This window comes from Ursus maritimus, unplaced genomic scaffold (genome assembly GCF_017311325.1).
Source record: "Ursus maritimus isolate PB19 unplaced genomic scaffold, ASM1731132v1 scaffold_7, whole genome shotgun sequence".
Lineage (NCBI taxonomy): Eukaryota > Metazoa > Chordata > Mammalia > Carnivora > Ursidae > Ursus > Ursus maritimus.
In genome coordinates, this window is record NW_024426885.1 from 31,582,617 (window position 1) to 31,607,910 (window position 25,294).

Below are 25,294 nucleotides of genomic sequence, written 5' to 3' on the forward strand. Positions count from 1 at the left end.
AGATCTGACATTCCTCTAATATTATTTCAATATTACATTCTAATTTAGGAATAATAAAAGCTTACTAAATAGCATCTATAAAATGAAGGGGAAAGGGGAAAAAAGACATTTAAGATCCTACCAACCAGACATCAGTTATTTTATCTCCTTCTAGTCTTTCCTAAATACATAAATTTTTATATGGCTGCAGCCTCACTGTGTATACAACTTTATCCTAAGCTAGTTTTTGATCATGCACATGATTTTAGCAATCCTAACTGATCTTCATAAACTCTGCTGAGTGAACAGAAGCAGTGTTCCAGGAAAAAGAACAATAAAAATGACCTTGCTTGGTTCACGGAGACACCAATGGAGGGCTTTTGGTGTAGACCTGGAGATGTGGGTGGCCACAGACCCTGAGCTCACAGAAACTGGAGGCCATGGGGTGGTGGGCCAAGACTCTCCTTAAGATGGAAGTAATTCTACGTGCACAAATGTCATAGGTCCAGGGATCTGAGTAAATCTCCCTAGATGTGGAAAGAAATAGAAAACGTGAGCATCAGATGATCTACTTCTATTCCTGGCTCTGCAGAAGTGGGATGTTCAACCCTCTGAGTCTTCTCATTCAGAAAATACCTGCCATGACATTGGCCAGCTCTCAGTTCCCTATAAGCCATGTAGCTTCTGTTCCAGAGCCTTAGTCCAGAATGCCCTTCACCTGAGACCCCAGCCTTCTCTGACCTTTTCAGATTTGATTCTACCTTTCTAATCCATGCTCAGAGTACCTGTATTTTTGCTCTAAAGACAGCACTTACCATGATGCATAAGTACCTGTCTATGTAGCTATTTGATTAAAGTATGTCTTCCTCATAAGGATGTGAGCTACATTATCAGGGCAGGTCTGTACACCCAGCATCCATCACGGTATATCCTACCACATGTTAGGCACAAAGAAGGAATTCAACAGACAATTGTTGAATCAAATGAATGAATGAGGGGGGTTAGAATTGTATGATTCCTGAACTCCTTCCAGTCCCCAAAGAATTTAATACTCACAGTCTAATATAAAGTAGTACCATCGGGGTCGAGTTCCACCATCACCACTACCACCACCCAAAAAAAAACCCCATAAGCCAGGGAAGATGGGCAACAGTAAGATAATTAACTTCTTTCAGTCACTTCAGACATTTTTGTTCTTCAGAGTCTTTCTTAAAAGTCCCTGTAGCTTTAACTGTACTTTTAGCAACGTCATCAGTTTGTCTCAGTGAGTCCTTTTGAATAAACAAAGCTAATCCTTTCGAATTTGACTCTAGTACTCTATAAACAAATCAGGTCTCCATTAGTGACGGCAATGTTGGCAGGGCCTATAAACAATTGGAGACCATTTATTTTCTGCTTTTCTTTTTTCTTTAATTGCAATTACTAGACCTTCAGTACAAACCACAGTTTTATTGCTGTTTGTTAATTGTGGGAAAATACACTGAACATAAATTTACCATTTTAAGTATACAGTTAAGTGTGCGGTTCAGTAGCATTAAAAACATTCACACTTTGTGCAACCATCACCACCATCCAGCTCTAGGTATTGTTGTTGGTGGTGGTGGTTTTAAGATTTATTTATTTCAGAGAGAGAGAGAGAGAGAGAGAGAGAGAGAGAGAGCACAAGCAGGAAGAGCAGAGGGAGAGGGAGAGAGAATCTCAAGCAGGTTCTGCGCTGAGCACAGAGCCCCACTCAGGGCTCGATCCTACAAACATGAGATCATGACCTGAGCCGAAACCAAGAGTCGGCCACTTAACCAACTGTGCCACAAAGGCACCTCTCCAGGTATTGTTTTTTAAACAAGACAACATTAAAATCCAGTGAAATAAAAATAATATAGATATTTTCTAGGAGAATTTGAGGTTCAAAATTGGAGCAAATCCTTCCAAATTCTCCATAAAAAGATATAATCACAAATGCTTAATGAAGAATAGCACTTTAGTTCCTTGTGAAAAAGCAGATGTATGGAGACAGGTCACTACCCTTGAGCAGCAGCTGGAAATCCTGGGAGCACCAGCTCAGTGACATTAACACATTAGCAGCAAAGAGACTTCCCTAGAACTCATCTCCCTCAAAGCAGTGTGGACAGCTGGTTTCCACTGAGGGCTTCTGATGTGCTGGATACTCTGATAAGTGAGTCACTGGTATCATTCCACGTAATCCTCACAACCACCTCCATTTGACATATGAGGAAGCTGAGGAATAGAGAGACTTATTTGCTCAAGTCTCATAGCAGAAAGTAGCAGATCTAGGATTGAAATCAAAAGCATCTGGTCCCTGAGCCAAGAGGCATTCCACAGAAGTGGCAGCTGTTAATGAAGGTATGTGGTCTGGTATTGGGTCAGTCTGGTGCCTTCGAGAGAACTTTGTGGGGATCTGTGTGTGCCAGAATGTAGAATGTTTGTGCTAAGAGGAATATCTAAAAACTCGCTAAATGTCAGTGTTCACTAATGAGCAGAAAATTAAGGCAGTGATGAACTGAACAGATCTGAAAGCTACCTCCCCACCCAGGTCCACCAGGACAAAGGCACTTTCCCAGAGGATACCTAGGTACAGCTAAATGACTCTTCAGTTCATTAAGCCCCTCCCCCCTTTTTAAAGTGTTCATTGCATATCTGTAGGATAGTGGTTCCCAGACTTCAGTGGCACGAGAATGTCCCAGGATGCCTGTTCAATGTGTAGATTCTCAGACCCTGCAACTTGGAGGTTCAAACTAAGTAGGGTCTCACCAGGGTGAGAATAGGGAACCCTGGTCTCCAGGGGATTTAGAGGCAGGGGCCTTCTTCCCACACTGACAAATTTCTGCCATCAGGCTGGTCCTTCACATGCTCTTCACATCCAAGGAGGAAGCAGTTTTACCTGTTCAAGATATTACTCTATTCATTGAGTCAGCAAACTTCTATTTTGGCAACCAGTTGGACTCCTTGTTGCCCCATAGAAGCCAAGTCTGACTGCTGGTTGTAATTTAACATTTATTTTGTGATTATTTGATTAATGATTATCTCTTCCACTAGACCATAAGTTCCATGAAGGTAAGGACTTTGCCAGTTTTGCTCATTGCTATATACCTAGGGCCTAAAATAAGAGTAGATGATCATTGAGTATTTGTTAAGTGAGTAAGTTGAGTGAATGAATAATAAAATGCATACAAAGACCAATGAAACCCAGGCCCTATCCTTAATGCCCTTACCACCTCAGTAGCTGGGCAAGTAAACAACACAGCAGTGCAATAAGGAGTTCTTGTGTTTTGCTAGATTTGGTCTGGGCATGGGTCTACCACCGCCACAGCAAGGCTGAACCCAAACTGGATCATCAGGATGGGAGGGCTGACCCGGGCTGGGTTGGACAAGGGTGAGTTAGATGGGAAGAAGGGGGGATAAAATGGCAATTTGCAACCAGGCAGACAGGCTGCAAAGATGATAAAATATGAGCTATCAATCACTGAGTGTCCACAGTGGGCCAGAATGCCTGCTCATCACTCACATTTACATTTATTTATCCTACCTAATTCTTGCAGTAATCTATGAGATATTGAGCCTTGAGCAAGAGAACCTCAAAGGCCCTCATTTTGCTTATCTATAAGATGAGGATAATCTTTTGTTCCTCACAGCATTTCTGGAAAGAAAAAATGTAAATGATTTATAAACTACGAGCACTATATTTGAATGTTAGAATTCCTCAGGACTTGATCCTTGCCTTCTTCTTGCCTTTTACCCCCTTCCTATAATCTCATCCACATCTAGGGCTTCAATACATCAAAGGCATCAGAGACATATCTTTAGTCTAGACCTTTACTGTCCAATAAGGCAGCCACTAGCTACATGTGGTTATTGAGCATTTGAAATGTTAATGGCGGCTGACCCTTGAACAACACAGGTTTGAACTGTGCAGGCCCATTTATATGTGGATTCTTTTTGATAAATGCAATAGAGTCCTATAAATGTATTTTCTTATGATTTTCTTCACATTTTCTTTTCTGTAGCTCATATTGTTGTAAGTATACAGTATATAATACATATAATACACAAAATATGTGTGAATCAACTGTTTGTGTTATTGGTAAGGCTTCTGGTCGATAGTAGACAATTAAGTTTTGAGGGAGTCAAAAGTTATACATGGATTTTTGACTGTGTGTGGCGGGGGGTGGCACTCCTAACCCCCACGTTGTTCAAGGGCCAACTGTAGTCTCCACTGAGATGTGATTTAAGTTAAAAATCACCCTGGAATTTGAAGATAGCATGAAAAATATAATGGAAAATATTTCATTAATAATTCTTTATTTTGATGAAATATTGAAATAATATTTTGGATGCAATGAATTACATTAATATTATTAAAATTAATTTCATCTCTTTCTACTTTTTAAAAATGTGGCTCCTAGAAAAATTAAAATGTGGCTTGCATTATATTTCTAACAAGCACTGTGGGTCTATACCTCTTCTGTGAGGTCCAGATCTGATTATCCAACTGCTGCTTTGACATTTCTCCTTGGATGTCCAATACTTCAAAAACAAAAAAAATTTCTTCAAAAATTTAACTATAAATCTCCTCCTTCCAAACTACTGTAATACCTAGTCTCCTATACCTGCTCTTATCACCCTACCCTCTACTTCACTGCAGCCAGACTGATATTTTCAAAACACAAATCTGATCAAGTTACTATCTTCTCATTGATTTTAGGATTGAAATTAAAATCCTCAGCCTGACTTGCTAGACTCTGACTGAACCACCTCCCTCACCATCTTTATCTGTGAGATTCTTGGACTTGCTTTCCTTTGGCCTGGAATACACTCTATCCTCTATCTCAGCTAATTTCTAATCATACTTCAAATTTTACTGTAAATGTCATTTCTTTCAGGGAAGACCGCCCTGGCTCCCAAAACTTTCACTTGGTGGCACTCATCACAACTATAATTAATAATTTGTATCATCTATTAAATGTGTTTCCTTCCCCAGATAGCTCAGTCATATCTATACTGGCCTCCCAATTCTGTAGCTAATATAGTACCTAATACAGATACTTAATACATAATTGCTGATACATGAATTTGTAAACAAATGAAGAGCTGCTGAATGGGGTATGGTCATGAGGAGATGATAGGTTTTTATTTAATTCCAGTACAGTTACATACAATGTTATCTTAGTTTCAGGTGTACAGCAGAGTGATTCCACAATTCTATATAATACTCAGTTCTCATCATGTAAGTATACGCCACCTATTTCACCCATCCCCCCCACCCACCTGCCCTCTGGTAACCATCAACTTGTTCTCTATAGTTGATTCTGTTTTTAGGTTTGTCTTTTTTACTTGTTTTGTTTCTTAAATTCCATATGTGAATGACAACATATGGTATTTGTCTTTCTCTGACTTATTTCACTTAGCATTATATTCTCTAGTTCTATCCATCTTGTTGCAAATGGCAAGGTTTCATTCTTTTTATAGCTGAATGATATTCCATTGTGTATATATACCACATCTTCTTTATCCATTCATCTATCAGTGGACTCTTGCACTGCATCCACAATTTGGTTATTGTAAATAATGCTGCAATAAACGGAGGGGTGCACATATCTTTTCAAATTAATGTTTTCATATTCTTTGGGTAAATATCCAGGAGTAGAATTACTGGATCATATGGTAGTTCTATTTTGAACTTTTTGAGGAAGCTCCATACTGTTTTCCACAGTGGCCGCATCAGTTTGCATTCCCACCAACAGTGCACAACAGTTCCCTTTTTTCCACATCCTCATCAACACTCATTGTTTCTTGTGGTTTTGATTTTAGCCATTCTGACAGGTGTGAGGTAATATCTCATTGTGGTTTTGATTTGTATTTCCCTGATGATGAGGGATGTTGAGCATCTTTTCACATGTCTGTTGGCCATCTGTATGTCTTCTTTAGAGAAACGTCCGTTCATGTCTTCTGTCCATTTTTTATTTGGATTATTTGTTTTTTTGTGTTGTGCTGCATAAGTTCTTTATATATTTTGAATACTAACCCTTTATTGGGTATGTCATTTGAAAATATCATCTTCCACTCAGTAGGTTGTCTTTTAGTTTTGTTGGTCATTTCCTCTGCTGTGCAGAAGCTAATGCATTATTTTTGCTTTTGTTTCCCTTGCCTCAGGGGACATATCTAGAAAAATGTTGCTACAGCTGACATCAAAGAAATTACTGCCTGTGCTCTTCTAGGATTTTTATGGTTTCAGGTCTCACATTTAGGTCCTTAATCCATTTTGAGTTTATTTTTGTGTATGGTGTAAAAAAGTAGTCAAGTTTCATTCTTCTGCATACAGCTCTCCAGTTTTCCCAACACCATTTGTTGAAGAGACTATCTTTTTCCCATTGCACATTCTTGCCACCTTTGTCAAAGATTAACTGACCGTATAATTGTGTTCTATTGATCTGTGCATTTATTTTTGTGCCAGTACCATACTGTTTATAGTACTACAGCTTTGTAGTATATCTTGAAATCTGGTATCTCCAGTTTTGTTCTTCTTTTTCAAGACTGCTCTGGCTATTCAGGGTCTTTTTGGATCCATATACATTTTAGGATGGTTTGTTCTAGTTCTGTGAAAAATACTCTTGGTATTTTGATAGGGATTGCATTAAATCCATAGATTGCTTTGGGTAGTATGGATATATTTTTTTAAAGATTTTATTTATTTATTTAACAGAGATAGAGACAGCCAGCGAGAGAGGGAACACAAGCAGGGGGAGTGGGAGAGGAAGAAGCAGGCTCACAGCAGAGGAGCCTGATGTGGGGCTCGACCCCACAACACCGGGATCACGCCCTGAGCTGAAGGCAGACGCTTAACCGCTGTGCCACCCAGGCGCCCCTGGGTAGTATGGATATTTTAACAATATTGGTTCTCCCAATCCATGAGCATGGAATATCTTTCATTTGTTTATGTCATCTTCAATTTCTTTCATCAGTGTTTTATAGTTTTCAGGGTACAAGGCTTTCACCTCCTTGGTTAAGTTTACTCCTAGGCATTTTATTCTTTTTGGTACAATTGTGAATGGAATTGTTTTCTTTCTTTTTTTTTAATTTAAGATTTTATTTATTTATTTGAAAGAGAGAGACCGAGAGAGAGAGAGAGAGAGAGAGAGAGATAAAGCACACACAGTGAGGGCAGGGTGTGGGGCAGAGAGAAAGAAGGAGAAGCAGACTCCCCGCTGAGCAGGAAGCCCGACACAGGGCTTGGTCCCAGGACACCAGTATCATGACCTGAGCTGAAGGCAGATGCTTAACTGACTGAGCCACCCTGGTACCCCACGGGATTGTTTCTTACATTCTTTTTCTGTTATTTCATTATAGATGTATAGTGTATAGATATGCAATGGATTTCTATATATTGTTTGTATCCTCTGACCTTACTAAATTCATTTATCAGTTTTGGCAGTTTTTTGGAGGAGTCTTTAGGGTTTTCTACATATAGTATGATGTCATCTGCAAATAGTGAAAGTTTTCCTTCTTCCTTACCAATTTGGATGCCTTTTATTTCTATTTCTTGTCTGATTGCTGTGGCCAGGACTTCCAGTACTATGTTGACTAAAAGTGGTAAGAGTGGGCATTTTTGTCTTGTTCCTGATCTTAGAGGAAAAGCTTTCAGTTTTTCACCATTATGACATTAGCTGTAGGTTTGTTTGTGTTTTTATATATGTCCTTTGTTATGCTGAGGTATATTTCCTCTAAACCTACTTTGTTGAGAGTCTTTATCATGAATAGATTTTGTACTTTGTCAAATGCTTTTTCTTCATCTATTGGGATGAACATATGATTTTTATCCTTTCTCTTGTTAATGTGATGTATCATGTTGATTGATTTGCAAATATTGAACCATCCTTGCATCTCAGGAATAAATCTTACTTGATCATGGTGAATGATTTTTTTTAATGTATTGTTGGATTTGGTTTGCTAATACGTTGTTGAGGATTTTTGCATCTATGTTCATCAGAGTTTTTGGCCTGTAGTTCTCTTTTTTTGTAGTGTCTTTATCTGGTTTTGGTATCAGGGTAATGCTGGCCTCATAGAATGAAATTGGAAGTTTTCCTTCCTCTTCTATTTTTTGGAATAGTTTAAGAAGACTAGGTATTAGTTCTTCTTTAAATGTTTGGTAGAATTCACCGAGGAAATAGTCTAGTCCTGGATTTCTGTTTTTTGGGAGTTTTTTGATTACTGATTCAATTTCATTGCTGATAATAGGTCTACTCAATGTTTCTATTTCTTCCTGATTCAGATTTGGGGGGTTATATATTTCTAGGAATTTATCCATGTCTTCTGGGTTGTCCAGTTTGTTGGCATATAATTTTTCAGAAAAATCTCTTATAATCCTTTGTATTTCTGTCGTATTGGTTGTTTTTTCTCCTCTTTCATTTCTAATTTTGTTTATTTGAGTCACCTCTCTATCTCTCTCTCTCTTTTTTTTTTTTTTTTGATGAGTCTGGCCAAAGATTTATCAATTTTGTTTATCTTTTCAAAGAACCAGCTCCTGGTTTCATTGATCTGTTCTACTGTCTATTTAGTTTCTACTTCATTTATTTTTATTTTTATTTTTTTAAGATTTTATTTATTTGACAGAGACAGCCAGCGAGAGAGGGAACACAAGCAGGGGGAGTGGGAGAGGAAGAAGCAGGCTCCCAACGGAGAAGCCCGATGTGGGGCTTGATCCCGGAATGCCGGGATCATGCCCTGAGCCAAAGGTAGACGCCCAACGACTGCGCCACCCAGGCGCCCCTCTACTTCATTTATTTCTGCTCTAATCTTTATTATTTCCTTCCTTCTAGTGGTTTTGGGTTTTGTTTATTCTTCTTCTAGCTCCTTTAGGTGTAAAGTTAGGTTGTTTAAGATTTTTCTTGCTTCTTGAGGTAGGCCGGCATTGCTATGAACTTCCCTCTTAAAACAGCTTTTCTTCATCCCAAAGATTTTGGACCATTATGTTTTCATTTGCATTTGTCTACATGTATTTTTTTTTATTTCTTCTTTGATTTCTTGGTTGACCTGTTCATTGTTTAGTAGCATGTTATTTAATCTCCATGCTCTTTCCAGATTTTTGCTTGTGGTTGATTTCTAGTTTCACAGTGTTGTAGTTGGAAAAGACGCATAGTATACTTCAATCTTTTTGAATTTGTTGAGACTTGTTTTGTGGCCAATATGCGATCTATTCTGGACAATGTTTCATTTGCACTTGAAAAGAATATGTATTCTGCTGTTTTAGGATAGAATGTTGTGAATATATCTGTTAGATTATTCTAGTCCAATACATCATTCAAAGTCACTGTTTCCTTGTTGATTTTCGGTTTGGATGATCTATCCATTGATGTAAGTGGAGTGTTAAAATCCCCTACTATTATTATGTCACTATTGATTACTTCCTTTATGTTTGTTATTAGCTGCTTTATGTATTTGGGTGCTGCCATGTTGGGTGCATATTTACAATTGTTATATCTTCTTGTTGGATTGTTCCCTTTATGATTATATAATGTCCTTCTTTGTCTCTTGTTATAGTCTTTTTTTAAAGTCCATTTTGTACAATATAAGTATTGCTACCCCAGCTTTCTTTTCACTTTGATTTACATGATAAATGCTTTTCCCTCCCCTCACTTTCAATCTGCATATGTCTTTAGGTATGAAATGAGTTTCTTGTAGGCAGCATATAGATGGGTCTTGTTTTTTTATCCATTCTGTCACCGTATGTATTTGATTACAGCATTTAGTCCTTTACATTCAAACTAATTATTGATAGATATGTACTATTACCATTTTGGTACTTGCTTTATGGTTGTTTTTGTAGTTCTTCTCTGTTCTTTTCTTCTCTTGCTGTTTTCTCTCATGGTTTCCTGGCTTTCTTAAGTGATATACTTGGATTCTTTTCTCTTTATTTTCTGCGTATCTATTACTGGCTTTTGATTTGCGGTTACCATTACCTTTATATATAACATTTATGCATCTAGCAGTCTATGTTAAATTGATTGTTGCTTAAGTCTGAATCCATTCTTTATTCCTTTCTCCCCACGTTTTAAGTATATGGTGTAATACTTTACATCCTTTTATTTTGTGAATCCCTTGACTGATTTTTATAGATATACTTATTTACACTGCCTTTGTGCTTCCTATTTTTCTTACTCCTGTGCTTACGGTGTTTCCTTTCCTTTCAAGAGTCCCCTTTAACATTTCTGGTAGTGGTCATGAATTCCTTTAACTTATGTTTGTCTGGGAAACTATCTCTCCTTCTATTTTGAATGACAGCCTTGCTGGATAGAGTATTCTTGGCTGCAGTTTTTTTTTCTTTTAGCACTTTGAATGTATCATGTCATTCCCTTTTGGCCTGCAAAGTTTTTGCTAAAAAATTAGCTACAGCCTTTTGGGATTTCCCTTATAAGTACTTATTTTCTCTTGCTGCTTTTAAAATTCTCTTTATCCCTACTTTGTGCCATCACTATTAATTGCCGTTTTACATGTGTTGGTGTGGACCTCCTTGGGTTGATTTTGTTGGGGGGCTCTCTGTGCCTCCTAGATCTGGATTTCTGTGTCCCCTGATTCAGGAAGTTTTCAGCTATTATTTCTTCAAATAAATTTTCTGCCCCCCTTCTCTCTCTTCTCCTTCTGGGATCCCCATAATGCAAATATTTTTACACTTGATGGTGTCACTGAGTTCCCTGCTTTTATTTTTTTTATTATTTCTTTCTTTGCTCCTGTTCAGCTTGATTGCTTTCCATTACTCCATCCTCCAGTCACTGATCCATTCTTCTTCTTCCTCCAGTCTACTAGTTATTCCATCTAGTGTAGTTTTAATTTGAGCTATTGAGTATTTCATCTCTGATTGGTTCATTTTTGTTTTCCTTTTTTTCCCAAAGATTGTTTATTTATTGAAAGAAAGAGAGAGAGAAAGAAAAAGAGAGAGAGAAAGGGGGGAGGGGCAGAGGGAGAACACGAGAGAGAATCCCAAGCAGATTCTGAGCTGAATGCAGAGCCTGACACAGGGCTTGATCTCACAACCCTGACATCATAACTTGAGTCAAAACCAAGAGCTGGTTGCTCAAGCAATTGAGCTACCCAGGTGCCCCTCTTTTTTGTTTTCTATCTCTTTGGTAAGAGTGTCACTCTCTTCTCAAGTCCAGTGATTATCTTTGTGACCATTACTTCAAATTCTCTACAAGCATATTACTTATCTCCATTTGTTAGCTCTCTTGCTGTGATTTTGTCCTGTCCTTTCATTTGGGATATATTCCTCTGTCTCCTCATTTTGTCTATCTCTCTGAATCTGTTTCTGTGTGTTAAGAAAGACAGCTATGTCTCATGTACTTGACAGTAATAGGCCTTATAAAGAAGAGGTCCCCTAGTGCCCTGCCATGCAGTGTCCCCTCTTCACCAGAACCTGGCACTTCGGGGGTATCTCCTATGTGTGATGCATGTGTCCTGCTGTTGCAGCTGAGCTGCTTTTGCCTTCAGTCCAATTGTCTGTGATGGCTCTATTTGCCTGTTATGGGCAGAGTTTGGTCCCTGTGTTGTTAGTGGGCCAGTCTAGGGTCATTTTCAGCTTGAGTTGAGTCAGACCAGGAGTTTGCCCGAGATGCAGTAACACCAAACTGTAGGGCACTTTCCTTGTGTTGTCTTCTGAGAGGCTTTCATAGGTGCAGGATCTGCAGTCAGACCAGACATCTGCTGCCAGCCCACTGTTGGGGCTGCAAGCAGACTGGTATGTGTGATTATCTTCCGCTCTCCCCAGGGCAGGAGTCACTTTGGAATGGTGCTAGCCTATTAGGGCTGCTCATACACTGCCAGGCTTGTGGCATCACTTTGGATGGGCTTTGGCCAAGGGCATACTGGAGGGGGCAGGTACACAGGAGAATGCAGAGATGGGGGGTGGGGCACACAGTGTTAGCAAGGTTTGCTTAGGTCTGTTGTGAAAGGAGACCTGTAGCCACCAGAACCAAGGCTGGCTGGATTGGAGGAGGTGGATCCCAAGAAGCACTTGGGGGCAGGGTGGGTGGTATTAGTAAGGCCTGTTGTGATAGGAGACCTGGAATGAGGCCTGGCTGGAGCCAGCATGTCCACAGGAGAACACAAGGGCGGGGCAGGCTGTTAGCAATTTCGGTAGTGTTGGAGAAGTGCTGGTTCACAGGGTGGAGGGTGGGGGAAGGAAATGGCATCCACCAACTCCTTTGTTCCTGGAGAAGTCTCCCAATGATTCCTGCCCCTCCAAGCACATGCTCTGAGATTAGTAAACAAATCTCCCTCCCGCATGCCCCAGGTGCTTTTCAAACTGCTGCTTCTATGCTGTATCTCCACAGGGCTGCTTGTTTAAGGTGCTCTCTCTTTAATGGTGGGGACTCAGTTTCCTCTCACCCTCCTGGCTCTTCCAGAACTGAGCCCACTAATTTTCAAATTTCCAGGCATTAATCCCTGCTGATTATAAGAACCTCGGAAATTAGGCCCCTCTGGTTTCACGCAGGATCCCTGTGCACCTGGAGTGCTTGGTGTGACGGTCTGGTCCTCTCCCCTTTCCATGCCTGTATTGTTCCTCCCTCCTACAGACAGGTCTATTTAGCTTCCAAATGTGTCTCCACCCTTCCTACCCTCTTTGATATGGCCTCTTCTCTACATTTAGCTGTGAAAAGTCTGTCCTGTCAATCTTCAGATCATTTTCTAGGTTATTTACACTGATGTGGGTGTTATCTTGTTCCATGGGACCAGGTGAGCTTAGGTCCTCCTATTCCACCATCTTCCCTGGAAGTTTGATATTATATGTTTTTAAAACAAATGTACCAGGTAAAGATATTGAAATAATGTTTTCCTTTAAACCATCATTTTTGAAAGGAAATAAATTTATTCCAACAAACTACTCAAAGCACTTTAGCTCATGATATCTGGGATGATCCTGGTATTAGGTTACAAACCACAGAAGAAAAAGTTTCATTTCTTGTTCCTTATTTTAGATTTTATAATGGTTTATCATATACCTTATTCCTCAAACTTAGTTTTAAATGATTCCAGAGATATTATCAAAGAGTATGCTCTAAAGCAGCAATGTCCAATTGAACTTTCTGCAGTGGACATGTTCTATGTCTGCACTGTCCAATTTAGTATCCACCAGCCACATGAGGTTCTTGAGTGCTTGGAATATGGCTAGTGCAATTAAGGAACAAAATTATTTTATTTTACTTTATCTAAATTAACTTAAGTTGAAATAGCTACATATGGCTAGTGACTATCAAATTGGGCAGCATATATAGCTTAAAGCCATCACCAAAGACAAGTTCCTAAAATATTTTTTCCCTCAATATATGCCAGCAATTTTATTAAAATTAGCGTATGACCTTAATAAATGACTAGTTTGCATACATAAAATGATCTTTGTGTAAAATAAACCAGTGATAATTCTATAAAGATTCATTTCATATGCCACTGTCTACTATTCAAATACTCATACCTCTTATTTAAAGGCCTGTTCCATTTTGTGGGGCCAACACAACGCAGAACCACAACAGAGTCAATGATGACCACTGCGAATGCAGGAAGGTCATCCATGACCAGAAGTATACACTGGGAACACAGAGCTCAAGTCTGTCATGGATTTTGCCTCCTAGGCAGTCCCCCTCTCCAGTGATGCAATAATGAACATAGAACAAGGTCAAATCAGGAACGCAATCATGTACTTTTGGAGCTGGTAAACAAACCGCAGAACCAAGATGTCACGAGCTTTAACTGTGAGTGGAGTTTTGCCAAGAGAGCCAACATCACTCAACATTAAAAGGCAAGAGACCATTGAAAACGAGATAATATCAGCCTTCTGAACTGACAAAGGGGTTGCTGTGCACAGCAACACTGAGTTGAGCGCATGTCGCAAAGGAATGCCAATGTAACATCCAGGCCTCCACTATACAGCAACTGATTTGGGTGGGTGGCAAAAGTTTTAGAAGCCTGGCATATGCATCCATCTTTCCAGCTCACAGTTTAGTATCTTCAAATACAATAAAATAAACTCGTGCCCATGTATTCCAGAGCCTCCATGGTCAAGTTAACTTCTGGACATGTCATCGCCTATGTGTACATATGTGCCAATATGCACAACATTAGCATATTGGTATATTCTGGGCCCTTTTAGATTTATTTACTTATACATTTATTTAACTTCAGTGAAAGTTTAAAATGGTTATTTACAACATAAATTTAAATTTTCCACATGCTTTTTAATTAACAGATTAAATAAAATGACATTACAAGCTACTTATATTTATGTCTCTGAAATTTTACTTTGATGAATTTGAAAGGAAACAGAAATAAATCACAGCAGAGTTAATGACCCTAATTATTTTTAATGATTTAACTACCTCTTCAAATGTGGAAATTTTCAAGAAATCTGTTCATCTATGAATTCATTTCAATTCACTATATTTGATACATGTATGTGTTCTCTGTGGTTTTTTTTTCATTGATTTTGCTTCTTTCTTTAATATTTTGAAGATGAGGAATAAGTCTTCTCCACAATCTTTGACTTTCAAAGTGCTTTATAGAATGCTCTCTAATAAATTTTATTATTTTGATGATAGCAATAATGATTGAGTAAGAAGATCAGAGAGTACATGCACAGTGAAACAATGAATAAGAAGTAGAGATAGTACTAGATCATAGAATGTCAGCACAAAATAGCACCACAAAATATCAGCACATATCTGGATATAGTGAATAAAGTATTTGTTTCTCTTAAAGTATTAACAATAATTATTGCTGAACAAGCATAAAGACAATTATCTTCCTACCACTAATTGATTCAAGACATTCCCTCTTCCAGAATGAGCATCATTCCATTTTACCTCACTAATCCAGTGGATATTGACTTGCTCATGGGCTGCCAGAACCTCCACCCCTCCCGTATGCTCTGTTTTACCATAACCTCCTTCCCCTCCCCCCACCGCACCCCAGCCAGACCCCTCAGATTTGTTACCTTAACATTTTCTGGCAATGGTTTGTTCTGGGTCAGCCCCACAGCAATCAAAGCAATCACAGCCACGATAGAGGAGAAGCCAAGGATGATCAGTATATTTCTGGAACAAAAATTCTTCAGTTCAGACTCTAAAACCAAAAGCAGAAAAGAAAATACCAGAAATCAACAAACATTGATTTTCCTCCACTTTTGGTAAGGTCTTCTGCTAGCTATCTGGAGACATCAAAGATAGATAAAAGTTTTTCTTTATCCCTACAACACTTGTGAAGTAATAGGGAAATAATTCAAGAACAAAAGGATTTGTCTGTCCTGTGATAAGGGCCAAGACTGAGTTAGTGGCTGTGGTAAGGAAAATGGACAGAATTAGGTCAATGACCAGATAAAGAATGAGGACAGGGAAGAGTCCCAAATTGTCAGTTTAATAGGTCATACTGGTCTATGAGAGTACAGGCAATAACAAAAAGGCAAGGATTGCCCTCATTTTTCAAATCTACCACAAAATGTTTAAGATGTTGATAAGTATTCAGAATATATCATCAAACATCAAAGTCCCAACACTCCATGCCATTTTTTGGCTTGACAAACCCCTTGCATTTCAACCACACTTATATGTTGTAATTGGTAATGGTGTAGCGTCTGCGGAGTTTTGAACATTTCATCATTCACATTATCTCATCTATTCTTAGTCTCAACCTGTTGCGGGACATAATAAAGCTCCAAGCAGAGTATTATATAAAAGGCACAAGTTACTTTGATCATTGCAAACAGAGCATATAGCAGAAGTGAACAAGAAATGGAAAGCTGCCCCACTCCCTCCATTCTGACAACTCATTCTCTTCCTCTCTCAACTTTCCAAACTATCCCTGAACTTTTTTCTTAGGCTTTGGGGAGGAAGGATAGGATAAAGCAATAAAGAAACACATGGAATGAGATAGGCTCTGCAGAATAGATTGCACTTCTCTAAAGACAGGGCATGGGATTAAAACAGCTAGAAGAGGAGCCTGACTGACTCTCCCCCTCTGGATCTCCCTCTTGAACAGCAGCAGCCACCGCATGCTGAAACAGGAGCTCCTCCCCAAGATCTTGAGCAGAAGCTTGGACTTAATCCAAAGGACTGTAACCATATGGGTGTCCAGTCTGCTCAGCAACCTCTAGAATCTTGAACCAGTCTTGACTCATTAGACCAAACAGTAAAAAACTTAGGAGAAAAGTTTTAGCAACCCCATTAGCTACTGCTTCCAAACATAGGAACAATAGATGAAATATACAGCACTTCCCCTCCTTCTCCCTTCCCAAAAGAACCTCAATTTTGTTCAGATGACTGCCACTCCCCAAGCAGTCCACATAACTCATGGGAAAATGATACCCTCCACCACCACCACCACCGCAGCCTCTGGCTCAGAGTCAGGCCTTATTGTTGTGCACAATCTCATTCCCTCACCAATGATTAGTTCAACAATGGATTTGTACCCAAAAATGGCCCATGAGACCCTGGAGGAAGTCTGCTGGAGCGAGTTTAGGAAAAGAAAGGCAGAATTCTCGTCTTCCTCAGACATTGCCCTGCCTGGATAAGATGACTTTCCATGGTGTCAGAACAGAGAGATGGACAGAACTTGAGTCTTTGATAGCATTTTGAACTGTTAAAAGAATAATCCCTGCTCCAATCTTCCCATGAGACTTATGCTTTGATCCAGTTAGAGTCAGGATTTTAATACTTTGAAGCCAAAATATCCTGATGTAACTGGTGTGGCAGAAGTATCCTGTTTGACGCCAGGGCTCTGGAATCTGGACAAGAACCCCCCTAGGTACTACTCGCCTCAGTTCCCAAAGTGTTGATACTGACAAACACAGCTCAAAACAAGCAGCACTTTGGATGAACAATTATAAATCTAATACCCAAGGGCAGCACATTGCAGCAGTTTCTATTTTAATTGAATTTTGAATGCTTTACTCCCTCAAGCTGTTCAAAAAAAATCTATTTAGTTATTTTGTTTCCATAAATATGACAATTTTGCTATCTCATTTTCCTTCCACATCTATTTGGGCACTAATCTTAGTAGTGACAAAGACCAACAAGGTCCCTGCTCTTTGGAGTTCACAATCTGGCTGGGGAGATAAATAAGCCAGAACAGAAGTCATAAATCAGCGACTCCAGGTCACGATACATACTAAGAAGAAATTAAAACCAAGGGATGTTATACAGTTTAATGGAAATTAGAATGAAGGATTGGGATATGCAGCGGAGTTGGGGTGGGAGGATTCAACTGAGGGTCAGGAAAGCCTCTCCGAGAAGGTGACATTTGACTGAGACCTGGGTGATGAGAAAACACCAGCTATGAAAAGGAGTAAGAACATTCCAGAAAGAGGGAACAGCAGTTGCAAAAGCCCTGAGGTGGGAAACAGTTTGACATGACTCTGTCTCTTCCATTTCCTAATGAGATTATTTACTAACATTATTATTCCTGAACAGCTGGAAATATACTTTTCCATATTTGCCCAGCTGTTGCAATGACATCTGTATTATCAGAATATATTGAAGACTTTCATCATATTCTTTTTACAGATACGATAAGAAAAAGAACTTAGGTCACAGAGAAACTTTAGGAATTTTTCATACACAATTTTTAAAAGCTTTATTACAAAAAAGTAAAATAATAATGGCTAAGTTTGTGTATTTATTTATTTATTTATTTATTTATTTTATTATGTTCAATGAGCCATCATAAAGTAAGTACATCATTAGTTTTTGATGTAGTGTTCAAAGATTCATTCGTTGCATATAACACCCAATGCTCATCACCACATGTGCCCTCCTTAATACCTATCACCCGATTGCTCCATCCCCTCACTCCCCTCCCTTCTGTAACCCTCAGTTTGGTTCCCGGAGTCCAGAGTCTCTCATGGTTTGTCTCCCTCTCTGATTTCTTCCCATTCAGTTTTCCCTCCCTTTCCCTGTGGTCCTCCATGTTCTTCTTTATATTCCACATATGAGTGAAACCATATGATAATTGTCTTTCTCTGCTTGACTTATTTCACTTAGCATAATCCCCTCCAGTTCCATCCATGTTGATGCAAATTGTTGGTATTCATCCTTTCTGATGGCTGAGTAATATTCCACTGTATATATGAACCACATTTTTATCCATTCATCTGTTGAAGGGAATCTTGGTTCCTTCCACAGTTTGGCTATTGTGGACATTGCTGCTATGAGCATTGGGGTGCATGTGCCCCTTCTTTTCACTACATCTGTATCTTGAGGGACACTGGGCCAGATGGACTTCGTAAGTTTGTTTTTCATGTAACTGTCTAGATTACCAGGGAGGAGTACTTAAAATACTACCATGTTTCCTATGGCTTATGGCAGGTAGTTTTCAAAAGCTCTTATCACATGCTGGAAGCCAGACTCTTCTTAGGATGTGGTACTAGCCATACCACTAGACCTGGGAGTCTGGGGGGGGACTTAGCTGGGATGTGCTCATAAAAAGGGAACCATTTAGGTTACAGCCCCCTCTTCTCTGGCCCCTAGAGCTCTTTCAGATGCCATGACTGCTACAGTCAAATTCTGTTATGGAAAATTCACAGTGACTGTCTCTCCCCCACTTCCCTGAAAGCTCTTCATTTACCTTGAAGATAACAGAAATTCAGTTTCTATCACACCATGTGAAATGGCATTTCAAAAAACAATTTCAAGAAATACTTTTTATCAAAATATCTAATGGCAAAGTGTTTTGTTTGTTTTCCTTTGAATTGTCTTACTATAGTGGAGAATTCAAGACTGCCACTTCCCTCCCATTTTTTCCCTCTCATATGACAGGTGAGAAAATGTTTCTATTTAAGGTGAGAGTCAGGTAGAAAGTTCAGCTCTTCACCTGAGAGACAAAACTGAAGGAAACTCAAGCTTTGAGAAAACAGATTGATTTCAAGCCAATTAGCTATGTCAGAGGAAAAGAACAAAAAAGAAAAAATGACCATTTGATTCTTACACAAACAGTTATCCTGACATCAAATGCTAGCATCCTCTTCAAGTGAAGATGAAAATTCTGTGAGAGAAATCTCAGCCATCTCTACTTCATGATACCAAAGATGTAATACCTTAAAAATTTACTTCATTAATAAAAAGATTTGGAGTGTTTGAAGATGGGTAGGTTTCAGGCAAAAAACAACCAAAGTTTTACTCTGCAGATCCTGTGTAACTCACTAGTTTCAGACCATTTCCAGTTTGATGGGTTACATTCAGATTAAGTTTGGCTTGTCATATAGAGGAGAGCAAACACAGACAAGCTTAGAGGGTAAACAGCAATAAAGTACTGTGGTCCTTCCTGTGGGCCTTCACAAAGCCAAGTGATGGGACAGTCACTGAAGTTAGGGACTGGTCCTAATCTGGCCTAATTTGGTCCCAAATCCCGGCATCAAAGTCCCTGCACCATCTCTACTATCTTCTTTCCTTTCCATCAAGTAGTTGTTCTCGGTGACACACATTTAGATTGGTCTCACACTCCGGGGCTTTAAGATCCTTTCTCAATTTCTCAGTTCATTCCCGGCACTTTCGACACACTCTCTTCTACGGTGATTATCTACCCTCCTCCAGCCACTTCCACCTCTGTACAACAGCCCTTTCTCATACCTCCCACCCTTTCTAATGCCCTTCCCTATGAGAATCCATCCTTCCTGTTGCTTCAGAAATCTCCCATGACAGACATTCCCAGGGCTCTTCCAGTTCAAGAATTTAAGGTAGCTTCCTACAGTCTGCCAGATCTAGACCTCTCAACCCTGTGGAAATGTAAGCCCTTCCTATCTCACCATTTCAGTAAGCAGATGTTTTTCTCCAAGATCATACTGCCTGACATTATGACCACTAGAATGTAAGTACCCTGAGTTCTTCTGACTTGTTCATTGCTGTATTTCCAGTTGAATGAATAAATGAATTTTAGATTCTCACTTTTCCTGAGAAATCTGAGATTTCCATCACTTAGAATTCTATTCCCCTCTTTCTCCACCACATCCTTTTCCTTGTCTCCATCAAAATCAAGCTCAATAAGAGGCTATGTTCCCTCCATATGCTTCAAAGCTCAGTTGTTCCAGTAGTTCTCTCTTCGTGTGCTACTTCCAGATACTTCATGAATTAACCCATTTCAGTTCGGGAGTTCCATAGCTATTGTTGGGGAGGGGCTATACTTCATTCATTCTTTCAGTTAGTCACTCAACAATTATTTACGGAATGCATTATACTGTGCACTAGCCCTGTCCTAGGCTCTGAGCTATAGCAGTCAACAACACAGATAAGCATCCCCATCCTCATGGTACTTTTATCATAGTTTGGAAGAAAAGACAATAAACAAGATAAGTAAAATTTATGGCATGTTACATAATTATAAGTGCTAAGGAGGGCGAAAAAGCAGAAAAGGTGAAGAGGAAGGATAAGTTGATTAAGAAAGGCCTAAGATGGTGATATTGATGATAGTCAAGGGAGTAAAAAAGAAAGCATGCATACCTGTTGAGCAAGAGCATTAAAGGCAACCAGACTGCATGTGCAAAGGCCCTGAGGTGGGACAGTACTGGGCCATGAGGTCAGTGTGGCTGGAGAGTGATGCAGGGGAGAATAATAAAAGATGGTCAGGTAGGTAACTGGGTTACTTGCATGTGGACCTTGCAAGCAAGGGCTTTGCCTTACTCTAAGTGATCTGACTTATTTCTAATCATTTGTATTATCTACACTCAGCAGCATAGGGGTAAATAAGAAATCATCAGAGGTCTTTGAAGTCTCTGGAGAGGGAGCGTGTGGCCTTTTAGGCAGCACACACCTGTCTCTTGTGATGAGGTGCTGAGGCTACCCCAGTGAGGTCAGGTCATAGGATAATCAAACAACTAAGTGTAGACAGAGCCTGGCTCGGTTGGAACAGAGCCTGTGCCAAGACCAGGGCTGGTAAAATAAATCCAGGAGGAATAAACACCATTACATGGGAGGTCTTCTCTATACCTTCTGGTCTTGGTGGATCAGTACCAGAGAATCTTTGCTGAGAAAGCATCATCATGAGGGGTCACCGAGCCAACCAGGATCCATGAGCGGAAAGTTCAACTCCACAGACTTCTGAAGGGTGGCTCAAGCTAGAGCAGAGTCCAGACAAGCTCACCTTTGCTCAGCCTCTCTAAGCCTCCATTTCTCCATGTGCAAAATGGGAGTCATAATAGTACCTACTTCATAGGGTTGCTAGGTAAGATCCAATGAGCTAACAATACATAGTAGCCTCTACTTCAAGAGCCCTCACTGTATTCCAGATTCTGCTCTTAGCACTTTATTTTTTTTTAAGATTTTATTTATTTATTTGAGACAGAGCACAAGCAGGGGGAGCAGCAGCCAGAGGGAAAGGGAAAAGCATGTGGGGCTTGATCCCAGGACCCTGGGCTCCAGACCCGAGCTGAAGGCAGAGGCTCAACTGGCTAAGCCACCCAGGCGCCCTGTACTCTTAGCACTTTAAATGTAACCACTCATTTAACCCTCCCAATAACCCTGTGAGGTAGATGTACTGTTATCATCTGCATCAGCTTCCTAGGGCTACCACAACAAACTACCGCAAACTTGGTGACTTAAAACAACAGAAATTTATTCTCTCACAATTCTGGAAGACAGAAGCCCAGAATCAAGGTGTCAACAGGGCCAGAGTCTCTGGAGATGATTCCTTTCTTGCCTCTTCCAGCTTCTGCTGGCTGCTGGCATTCTTTGGCTTATGGCTGCATCTCTCTAATCACTGTCTGCACAAGGCCTTTCTCCCTGTGTCTGTGTATGTCACATTTCCCTCTTTTCTCTTATCAGGACCTTAGTCACTGAATTTAGGGCCCACCCAAAATCCAGAATGATCTCATCTCAAGATCCTTAATTACATTGGCAAAGACCCTTTTTCTAAATAAGGTCAGAATTACAGGTGCTATTATCATCATCATTATTGTCATTTTACAGATGAGGAAACTGAGTCACAGAGAGGTTAAGTAAATTGCTCAGAGTTATGCTGATGTAGGGGTAAGCTCAGGTATTCTGGACCCAGAGGCTAGGCTTTTAACCACTGCCCTATCCCGGACCACATGACTGAGGCTTATTACAGTGCCTGGCACACAGTAATAGTGCTGTATGTGGGAGCCAATCCCATCATCCAGAAGTGAAAAGTGACTGACTTTGAGGATTTGGCTGGTGGGGTTGTCGGAATTGTTGTCACAGATAACACCAGGCAATGCTGTACCTTTTAAAACAGAGTCTTCAGTCCATGACAGTCAGAAGCTTAGAGCTAAGTAACAGAGGCTGAGATTGTAATTCCCAAAGAGGTTAAGGGACTTGCTCAAAGTCATATATCTTGCAAACAGCAAAGAGGTACTCAATCCGAGTTTCTCAGGCCCACTCCAATGCCTCAGCCATTGTTCTGCCTTAGGGATGTGTAGAAATTACTCAGCTTTGTTCCTGGACTCAGTGCAAAAGAATTCACCCCAAGTTTTGTTCAAATGGAAAGATCTTCTTCCATCTCACCACCTCCCCATATTTTTTCAATTAATAAATCCCGGGTCAAGTTTGAGGACAAAGCAGTTTAATTTGGTGGGGTTTTTTTCCTGCCTGTGTTCTTAAGTCAAGGAAGTCAGTACAACGTCAATAAATACACAAATGCTAAAAATAAACTGCAAGGCCTCAGCGATGACCAGTTAGTTAAAGGGCAAAAGGCAAATGAGAGGGCGGGAAAACATGATTGACTCAGACTTGGGAGACACGTGCAAGAAGACAAAATAAGAGGGGAAGATAGAATGGAAAGAGAGGTAGAGATGGATAATTGATTAGATAACCAATGTCCTATCCCACTGATCTCTTGAACCACAGATTTCGGAGGAAACAATTTGCTTTTATTCATGATCTTTTATTCCTAGTCTTTGAAATGTTAATTAGCTGGTTAATCTCAGTTTGCAGCTCTTTAGAAAAGGAGTGCATTTATCTTAACAAAGTAGCCTGGTTGATCCTGAGTGAACCCCTTCAGAGACTCAGCTTTGGGTGGGAGGAGCCCGTCTAGGGACACCAGGCAGTGGAAATGGGAGTAGGGGTGCAGAACAAGTTCTTCCTGCAAATCAGATTCTGCCAACCCCATACTCCCGGCCCCACAGTTCTTGTTGTGAGCTGTGCTCTTTTAAAGATTAGCAGCAAGTAACTGACTTTGCACTTGGTGTGCCTGACTCTAAAAATGTTAATGACTGCAAAAATCAAATGCGGACAGGGGCTCTGTGTGTGGGAAATAAGGAAGCCAAGGAGTCCCCTTCCTCACTCTCTTTCTCCTTACTTCTTCCCACCATACCATCTACCTCCTCACGCATACCCCTTCCAGCCTCTCCTGCATTATTTTGCCCATAGACTGCATGGAGCACAGTAAGTCTTTGTGGTCATCATGGAATTCCATATTCAAGTATAGGGCTGGCAAGGAGGAGGGTTGTTTCCAGCAAAATGATATCACTGAGACTGCAGACAGGAATTCCCTGTGTCCCAGCCAACAAGCTTAACAATCTCATGTATTGATGGTCTCTGCAGTAAGTACATTGCTTCCACTAAATGAATCCTCTGCCACATCTGAATTGAAGAATTGCACCCTCAAAACTCTACCCTTTCTCAAAGCAGCTGCGTTTGTCAATAAGCTTTGGTTCTTTGTAGCCAGTGAGACAGACTAAGAAAATCTGTACTGAGCATATATCACTAGTATGGGGGTTGCAGCCAAGGTGGGGTAAACTGACTCACCCAGGTTGCCTAGCCTTACAGTCCCCTGTGTTCTATACCTTCCATTCATAAATTCTCCCATTTCTACCTCCACATCTTTACACTCAGGAGATCTATTTAATATAAAACATAAAAATATTTCTGCAGCAAAATATGCCATCAACAAAGTAAAAAATTACAAACTAAGGAAAATGTTTGCAACAACTATGAATGAACCAGTTCGTTTCCTTAATATACAGTCATTAAAAATCATTAAGAATATGATTAACCTACCTAATAAAAAAATAAGCAAAAAACATGAATAGGCAATTTGAAGAAAAATATTCTTAACTTATTAAGTGTATTCTAAATGCCCTTAATTAAAGAAATGTAAATGAAAAAATGAGATAGCTTTTATCACTTTCCAGAATAGCAAAGTTTTTTTTTAATTTGATAAATGTATAACATTACTACATACTTATTAGAATGGCCAAAATTAAAAAAAATACTGACAATACCAAATGTTGGCAAGGATATGGTGCAACTGGAACTCTCAGATGTTGCTACTGGGGATGCAAAATGGCATAGCCACTTTGGAAAGAGTTTGGCAGTCTCTCCTGAAGTTAAGCATATACCTGCCATATGACCAGGCCATCCCACTCTTAGGCATTTATCCAAAGAAAGTTAAGACATATGCCTACACAAAACTCAAAATAACCCAAATGCCCATCAACTAGTGAATGTATCCAAATCGTGACACAACCATACAGTTGAATTCTACTTAGCAAAAAAAAAAGGAATAAACTACTGATAAAGGCAAGAATATCGATGAATCTCAAAAGCATTATGCTAAGTGAAAGAAGCCAGATTCAAAAGGCTACATACTGTATGATTTCTTTTATATGATATTCTGAAAAAGGCAAAACTAAAGACGGAAATCAGATCAGTGGGTAGAGGTTCAGAGACAGAGGACTGACTACCAAAGATCACAAGGGAACTTTTAAAGAGATGATGGAAATACTCTATATTTTGATTGTGATGGTAGTTAGATAACTCTATACATTTATTAAAATACATAGAACTGTACGTCTAAGAAGCACGAATTTTCAGTAAGGAAATTCAGTAAAGAAATTCTATTTATCAACAATGATGTGGGCAAACAGGCATTTCTTACATGTTGGTGGGAGTAAAAAACCATACAACCTCTTTGGTGGGTGGCAATTTTGTAATACCTATGAAAGAGTAAAGTACATATATCCTTTGACCCAAGAATTCTTTTTTTTTTTTTTACTATTTTTTATTATGTTCAGTTAGCCACTGTATAGTACATCATTAGTTTTTGATGTAGTTTTCAATGATTCGTTAGTTACATACAACACCCAGTGCTCATCACAACATGTGCCCTAAGAATTCTACTTCTAAAGATTTAACATGCTGATTATACTTATGAACATACAAAAGGATGCATGTATAGTGATGTTTCGTGCAGCATTATTTGTAATAGTGAGACTAAAGATGACTAAAGGTCCATTAATTGGGGCCTGGATATATAAATTCTAATATACTATAGATAATATTATGCAGGCAAAAAGAAGACTTTGATCTATGAA

General features: G+C 39.5%; 1 protein-coding gene across 8 annotated transcripts in view; it reads right to left on the reverse strand.

Moving 5' to 3' along the window:
* The window catches only part of ENTPD1 (ectonucleoside triphosphate diphosphohydrolase 1), a 148,763-nt gene that overhangs the window by 85,238 nt on the left and 38,231 nt on the right, over nucleotides 1-25,294 (reverse strand). For all 8 annotated transcript variants that reach the window (XR_005833151.1, XR_005833152.1, XR_005833147.1 and 5 more), the window contains exon 2: nucleotides 14,972-15,099. Coding sequence is in view for 2 of the 8 variants with exons in the window: in XM_008700415.2 (XP_008698637.1) it covers nucleotides 14,972-15,099 (128 nt within the window). In the remaining 6 variants the exon portion in view is untranslated. The remainder of the gene's footprint in view (nucleotides 1-14,971; nucleotides 15,100-25,294) is intronic.